Source organism: Arvicanthis niloticus, chromosome 9 (genome assembly GCF_011762505.2).
Source record: "Arvicanthis niloticus isolate mArvNil1 chromosome 9, mArvNil1.pat.X, whole genome shotgun sequence".
NCBI lineage: Eukaryota > Metazoa > Chordata > Mammalia > Rodentia > Muridae > Arvicanthis > Arvicanthis niloticus.
The window spans coordinates 30025797-30034136 of record NC_047666.1 but is presented as its reverse complement, the minus strand read 5'-3'; the positions used below and the strand labels follow the sequence as shown (position 1 = coordinate 30034136).

At 40.7% G+C, this 8340-nt stretch overlaps 1 protein-coding gene across 1 annotated transcript; it reads right to left on the bottom strand.

The window, feature by feature from the left end:
• Positions 1–1430: 1430 nt before the first annotated feature.
• On the bottom strand, positions 1431–4595 carry LOC117715704 (vomeronasal type-1 receptor 45-like). The gene is made up of 2 exons (XM_034512588.1): positions 4536–4595; positions 1431–2378 (listed from the first exon to the last, which is right to left on the bottom strand). The coding sequence occupies exons 1-2, from the start codon at positions 4593–4595 to the stop codon at positions 1431–1433; spliced, it is 1008 nt and encodes a 335-aa protein (XP_034368479.1).
• Positions 4596–8340: the final 3745 nt, after the last annotated feature.

Genomic DNA, 8340 nt, shown 5'->3' with positions numbered 1-8340 from the left:
CTGCCCTGCTTCTTCTGCAAACTCTTCACCCAGCCAATATCCTGTTCCTGAGAACACCTGCACTCTCCAAAAACAAAGAAGACCCTACACCATCCTCCTACCCACATCCTGCTTCTATGTGTATATAACCCCGTGTGGAAAAATTAAAATTTGACAGGTCAATCAGACTTCCAGACTTGCTGTCATTTTTTGTATACCCCTGTCCTCCATTATCTCTTTCAGGTGGTCCACAGGTCCCAGTCTACCGCCCTGCTGGTTGGGGCACCTTTTAATTGAACTTCCAAGAAAGAATGTATTTTGTCTCTCTGAGTCTAACTGTATTGTCAACCTCTACCAGTCAATTCAAGGAAGCCTTCTTTTCTCTCACTGAGTTATCTTACTTTCCACAGCAAGTTCATGGTTTGTCTGTATTCCACTGTTGCTGAAAATAACCGAGAGCGAGACAACCAAGCTGAAGCCAGAAGTCAGCTTACAATATGGAAACAATGAGCCCAGAGGACATCAATTCAAAAGCTGAGCTCCAAGTAAATCTTTAGAAATATTTTTATGTCCCCTGCCTGCTTACTTTAGCAATCTAGAGTGACTTATGTGCAACTGGCTTATTAAACTTCTTAATACGGTGTATTCAGCTGCCTCATAATCAGTAATGCTTCCCTAAAACAGGATTACCAGAAATTATTCATAGTGCAAACTGAAGGAGAGGAGCAGGGTTTCAGGAGAGCTGTCGGGTAGTCTTGAACCACCAGGGAGCTGGCCAGTTTGCTGTGGAGATTTCCTGTTGTTAAGGACTCCATCCCACAGCACCCTGTGCTGGAATTGCCTTGCACTTAAGGATTAAACACTATCACACACCATACAGAGGCCGTGTTTTAGTCATACGTTCTGTTAATTCTAAACTGTTGTTTCCACTTTAAATCCTGGGAATTTAAAAAACTTGTTATTGTTAGTATTACTGTGCAAGTTACTGTGTGCCTTTTGCACATAGTTCTATTTTGAAAATCATTTGTGTAATTCCTTTTCTTTCTGAATTATAGCACTACTTATGGCAAAATGTCTATCTATTTGGCAAAACACATATAACAGAAAATTTAAATATCAAAATGTATTAGAAGTAGTTACATACTTACAAAGAGTGTAGGATATTTAAGAACAAGATGGGCAAGAAGTACTTCACAGGGCTCCCTTAAAGACTCATTTAGAAATAAAATAAAATAAAATAAAATAAAATAAAATAAAATAAAATAAACATACTTGTCATATCTCGAAGGATGTGTGGTTCAATCTTCTGTTACATGTTTACCATCATGTTGGTTAAAGAAATCAGTTTAACAGAAAACATTTTCATATTTCACATCTGACAAAACACATAGCATGCCATGATTGACATTTCTGATGCCAGTACATTGGCTTTTCTTAAAGGATCTATCTAGTCAGTAAAAATGTAAATATTTATCACACATGGATCTCAAAAAGTTAACAATGTGCTTTTCAGTGCTCATAAACACAAAAGGGCTGACTGTGGCATAAATGTGTATCACAAAGAGTTGGATGTAGTAAGACGTTGGATCATTCAGGAACATAGTTCTTGAGCAGGAGATGATGCTGTCGAAGATGGACATCAGCACAAAGAAGCTCATGAGCATCAGGACGGTCTGGGTAGCCCTTTGCTCTGGGGATGCTTTTGGGGAAAGTCTGGTACCTTGTAGATGCTGGGCCTGTTTCTTGTGCCTGCACAAGAGAGCCACCATGTACCAAGTCGAGAGGACCATGAGACTAATAAGAAAGACTTCCCTGATGGCCAGCAGTGTAGTAAACATACTTTGCATGAGGTGACTCAAGGGTAGACTAGAGCAGGACTGAGTAACATAAATGAAGTCATTCATGGTCAGATTGGGGGTGGCAATGACTGATACCCAGAGGTGACTGCTAATTAACATATAGAGGACACTCAGCCAAAGAATGGCACATGAGATGTGATGGGGGGATTTATGCTTAAAATTTGCTAAACAAGAGCTTCTGGAACTGAGGATGATGGCCTGGAGGACACTCAACAGGCTGGTGTCATAAACGGAGAAACCCCTCAAAATTCTGTGAAGGTAGACAAGGAATTTACATGTGAGGTCATCCCATCCCCTCCAAGAAATAAAAATGTCTGTTGTTATGAATGCCACAACCAGTAGCATCAGTAAGTGGATTAGGGACAAGAGACCAATGGGCAGGTCAGTGAGTCTAGATCTGTGCCCAGAAATGAACTTGAAGATGTAGAAGAGAAGAAGGATGATGTTGGCTGAGATCCCAATGCCCACTTCAGAGAAAAAGGTGTTTCCTATATTAGAATCAGTATGGAGGATGATGTTTTTGTTCTTATTTCTCAGAAGCTGAGAAAAGTGTGGAACAATGCCTCATCTTGAACAAAACCACAAGTGTGACTCTCAGAACACTCTTCTACCCTCAGAAAAACACAGTGGCCCATATACCTTTATTCCACTGAAGACCTCAGCTCCAGTTTACAGCCCACAGACCATCTCACCTGTCATAAGCTGAGCCATGACTTTGTCCTGTGTTCCATGGTAGCTGTTTCAATGTGTGAGCTCCTTCAACATTAAATACTGCACATATCATAGATGATGTCTTTTCTGTTTAGCATGTTTGTGTTTCCCTTGAGCAAGAACAGCATCTTAATGGTTTTCTTGTACAACATCTCAATTGCCAGGAACATTACAGTCAGAGTTTTACTATTTTGGGTGAGTTTAAATGAGAAGGATTGTGTGAAAGAAACTAGTCCTTCCCAACAAAAGAGGTATCATGGACTGGGTATGCACTTATTCTATTTGGGGCTGTTTTTACTCTATTTTTAAAACCAATTTTTAAAATATACTTATGTAGCAAATGTTGGAAATTGTAATCTCTGAACCCAGAAGTTTCTTTTTCCACCCACAATCTGCCATTTCCTCCAACTGTTACCTTGAAAACTCTTAGGCTGAGCTTCAGTCACCTCCACCTGAACATACACACAGCCATGTGCCTGTGTCAGGAGCACACTAGATACATAAGATCATGCTGTGTATACAGCAAAACATGGCAGTGTTCCAGCACAAGATGGTCTCTGTGGATATTTTGCCTGCTGGTTCTCTCATACAGTGCCTTATGTTTGTGGTCTGGAAGAGTTAAGGCAATTCCTAGTGACTGGTCAGCTATATCCCTGCCAGAAATAGAAGATAAAAGATAAAAAATTACAAAACAGCAGAACATTGGAGCGGAGTCCTTTCCAGAGAACTCTCATGGACAATTCAGTCTTTGAGTGATACTCTGTAAGTGCATCTTCCATGTTTCTACTCTCAGTCCAGAGCATCCTCCAAGAGACAAGCAAAGTGGGCAAATGACAGCAGGAGCACACTCCATGTCTTCCTTCAGGATGTAAAGTCAGAAGGAAACAGAACTACAATTAAAATAGTTGGGGTTATTCCAACTCAGTCTTGAAAGAGAGGCTCTATAGGTGTCTACATTCCCTCCTTCTACAATTGAGGTTTGATAATTCTCTAGATTCCTTATATGACAACTGCAAGTTTATATTCATCAATGTCTTGTATATTTTGTTGAATTGTTGCAGTTTCTTGATTAGACACTGACTTATTGAAACACCATGGCCAAATCCACCTTGGCAGGAACACCTTCATTTCAGGTTACTGTTAATAATTCATCATCTAGTGTTGTTGTGGGAAGAAGTTAATACAGATACTTATAGGCAGGAAGTGATGCACAGTCCTGGTAGAGTGCTATTTAGTGGCTTTTTGCTTCATGGATTTCCTGGTCTGTATTCTTAAGTATTCACCAGTGCAGAGTCTATACTCACACTGAGCTGGGACCTCTCACATAGATCACCATCTAAGAAAATTTGCTACAAATATGCCCACATGTCAATCTGGTGGGGGAATTATCTGAACTGAAGTTCCCTTTCCTCTTTCCAAATGATTTACCTAGTGTCAAAACAAACAAACAAACAAACAAACCAAAACAACGGGCAAGGTGACCCCTTGTCAAGTTGACACACAAAAACATCACTGGTGAACAATAACCATGTCTGTCTCATTTTCCTGTTCTTAGTATATCATACTACTATACACATCAATATAAAAGTTTCACATTTTAGAAATTCAACCTCCTTTAAATCTTTAATTCTCTTTCAATATGCAAAGCCTCTCCAAAATTTTAAGTCTCTAACCTATTCATTTTCTCTAACATTTTCAAAGTTTCTCTAAAATGCATATAGTCTGCAAAACTCTAAAGTCTCCATAAAACTCCAAAATCCCTTTAAAAGTTTAAAGTCTCTTAATTATAGGCCCCTGTAAAACAAATAACTTAAAATATTTTTTTGTTCCAAAAGGAAGAACCAGGACACAGTCACAATCAAATTCAACAAAGTCGAACAGTGTCAAAGTGTGTCAGCTTTCTGAGACTCACTAACCATCCTCTGGGCTCCTCCCCAGTGCTGGGAAAGCCATCCATAGCACACACAGCTTGTCTCCTAGACTCACATTAGCCGCACTCCACAGCAGCTGCTGCTGTTCTTGGTAGCTATCCTGTGATACTGCCATCTCAGATTGTTTGGATCTGCACTTCAACTGGGCTGAAGCTTCATTGGTAGCCTCTCCTTGGCTCTTTTCAGGGACTCTTATCCTGCCATAGGGTAACAAGCCAGAGTGTCACTCCCTGATCCCTTCCTGCCTTCAGAACCAGTACCACCTGAGAAACTCTTAAGTTACCAACTTTGCTGCAAGTATAAGATGCAGCCTCAGAAATATCTGGATTATTGTTTCTGTGTGCTGAGCCCAAGAAAACATAAGATTTTTAGTTGTTTCAGCAAGGCAAATGTTTCACTTTAGTGGTTCTTAACTTAAAATATAAATTACCCTTGTAGAATCTTTCAGGGACTCTCGAAGTTCCCTCTGGAACTTCATAGGACAGCCTCCATCATCTGCACTGGTCTCAGCATTATATTCTAAGACCATACCAAATAATCCACTAAGATATCAGCATACTATGTATTTTACAGTCCAAAGTTCCAAATATTTCCACAGTCTTCCAAACCACATGATCAGGTCTGTCACAGGTATACCCCATACCCTAGCACCAATTTCTGTCCTGGTTAGGCCTTCTGTTGCATGGCATAAAATACCATGATGAAAAGCAAGTTGGGGAGAAAGGGATTATTTCACCATACAGCTTCTAGTTCTTCACCCAGGGAAGCTGGGGAAAGAACTCCAGACAGGAGTGTGGAGGCAGGAACCGATGGAGAAGCCATGGAGTAGTGTTTTTTTTCCCACATTGCTCCTTATAGCTTGCTCTGTCTACATTCTCATGGTACCTAGGACTACCATTCCAGGTGTGAAAATGTCCACAGTGAGCTAGACCCTCCCATACCATATCAATCATCAATCAAGGAAATGCATCAGGGCTTGCCCATGAGCCAGTCTGGTGGCTGCATTTTCTCAGTTGAGGTTCCCTCTTCTCAAATAACTCTAGCTTGTGTCAAGTTAACAGGAAACAATGTAGCATAGACACCAAGCATATGCGGCATGCAATTTTGTCAACAAATTCCTGTTAAAATTTATCACTGCAAGTCAAGGCAGTAGGTAAAACTTTTTAAACGTATTTAGAGCATATGATATTGTAATGGACGATATTAACAGAGAGGTATAGGAGATCAAATTCACAAGTATGAGGTTCTGGTTAAGGCCTTACACCTGAGACAGGTAACTGGTGAAAACATTTAACAAATCTGATTTTCTGAAATAAAAATTCTGTAGCATCGTTAGAAAAGGTTAATTCTTTATAAGATTATGGGTCATGTGTTCTAGATAGATAACTTGATGGTACTTAATTATTCCCATTGTATTTTGAAGTTTTTTTTATAAAACTTATGGCTTTGTTTTCCAAGTACCAATCACAAGAATGAGAACACAGTAGTGGGGAGAAAGAGATAATTCTGTGTCCCAGGGATCAAGGAAAATGGCAGTTGCTTTATAAGACAAATGTCACAATGAACTCCGGATGTCATTTTGTGATCTGTGTGAAGTGAGCAGCAGGATCCTGTTTTATATACTTCTTTTCATGGAAGGGAAACGTTTTTAGAGTTTAAAGTAGTAGCTGGCATCATATGCACGTTGGCACTAGCTGAATAAGAAGTACAAGAATTCTAAAATGCTTTCTCTCATGGTGTTTATGGAGATGTGCATTTTTATATAACTACACTGAAGTAATCAGAAAAATAAAATCAAAGAGTAAATAAAAGAAGAAAGGGAATAAGAAACCGGGAGAAAGAAAAGAGAAAGGAAACAAAACAGAAATTTATCTTTAAGAACAAACACATCAATTGCCCTGTCCCACCGCCCAGGCAGTTTGCTATCAGCTCTGCAGAGCAGGTGCAGGCTGTGCTAGTGTCAGGGTCATTTCAGAAACCTCAGCCCTGCAAACCTGAAGCTCTTAGGAAAGTCAGGCAAGCACAGAGGCTGTGACTCCTCAGTGGTATTCTCAACAACATAACTTCAGGGATTTTGTCCTTGAAAGCATTGGGAAACCTTATCTTTCTGGAGGTAGAATTCCACAGTAGCAAAGGAAAACTTACAGTGATATGATTGCAGGTTATCACAAACACCATCTTACCAGGAAAGACATAGACAACATTTCTCTAGTCAATTTGCTATCTCTGAATTTCCTGGACCATACGATTCTATATAATATCATATAATAAGTATAAGTGCTAATCAGTGGTGCCTTAATTCCTGCACTTTAAAGTCAGAGGTTTGTGGATTTTCAAGTTCAAGGCCAAACTGGTCTATAGAGTGAGTTCCAGGACATCCAGGGCTACACAGAGAAACCCTGTCTTGAAAAATCAAACAAGAAAAAGAATCGGTAAGGCATGCAGATTCTAGACAGTTGTATAATTTCTACAGAAAATGTGCCCTTCCCTCAGCCTTGAGCAGGACTGAAAGACCTTGTTTACCACAATAGACCAAATAATAGGACCTAGGTGGACTTACCCACCTTGGCTGCATGTACAACCTGCTACAGGAACTCAGAAGAATAAGTGCCTGGTGAGCTTGCTTTGAGATACCTGGCAGTGGCAAAGAATGGGTTCCCCCACACATATCTGGCTGAAAGAAGAAGGGGTTTGCTGGGGCTTTCCCTTTAAATTTATAGCTGAACATTAAACTTCAGGCCTTCATCGGAGAACTTTGTCTTGGCTCCATGTTTCTCTCACCCTCCATCCATGTCTTTCTTCTTTCCAGCCCCCCTTTCAGGTGAACTTTGTTGGTCCGTGTCCACAGGCAGCTACAAGAAAACACTCTGGTGTGTATGAACTCTCCACAGTTACAAGCCAATAAGAATTCTCTAGTCTGTCTTTCAAAGCTGAGCCTCAGCAGCTCACACCTTCCTGGCTGAGAATACATTTGGAGACCAGGAGAGAGGACCCACACTCCCTGATCTGCAGAATTAAGGAACACTCATCTAAAGAGTGGGCAGGAAAGAACAAGCTGTGACAGGCCTGGGATGACCTATTGTACTATGCATACTATGCGCTTTGATTGCATTTTGCACATTGTAACAAAACAGGCTACTTTCAAGAGACATGAAATTTTGAGTATAGTGTTCACATCACCAGGAAAGGTCACTGATTTCTGAAACAGGTCCCAGCAGAAGAGGCTACACTGGGGGAAAGAAAGGAAGGCATTTGGCCAGATTAGGAAAGGAATCATGTGTGGAACAAGAAATGACAAAGTAGAATCTGAGCAGTCTTCAATTAAAGTGGATTGTGAAGGCTGTGGCTGCTCAGTGCGGAAAAATGGAAACTCCCTGTACAGCCTGAATCAAGGAAGCCCTGACGGTAGCCTTTGTGTTATTCCTCAGTTACCTAAATCATGAACAAGCATGACCTATAGGATCATCAACTAGAGGGGTTTGGTAAGTGACACTGGTCAACAGGTTGAGGGTTAGGTTACTCAGTCAGGATGTCTACCTTTGGCCCAGTCCTAAGTTAACCTTGAGAGACACTAGAGAGAAATGGCTGGTACACCAGGAAAGGCAAAATCATCACCCTCCAGATGATAGCACTGTTTCCAGAGATACCTGAAATAAATGAACTATGGGAATGTGATGGGCAAACCATGAAGAGCCCTTGGGCTGAGGGATGGAGGCTCTTTGTGAAAGACTGTGTAAGAATTGTATTTTTAAATTGAAAAGCCTTGTGGCTCTGTCTTCATGCTCAGACTGCCAGTGGGAATGTTACCTGGTGTTTCTAAATAAGCCCCCAGAAACAACAGGAACAGGTACCCCAGAAGG

Coding starts and splice junctions, on each gene's coding strand:
- LOC117715704 (XM_034512588.1), bottom strand. CDS start 4,595: ATGGCAGTATCACAGGATAGCTACCAAGAACAGCAGCAGCTGCTGTGG. Junction 2,379..4,535: donor TGCTGTGGAGTGCGGCTAAT/GTGAGTCTAGGA, acceptor CACTTTTCTCAG/CTTCTGAGAAATAAGAACAA.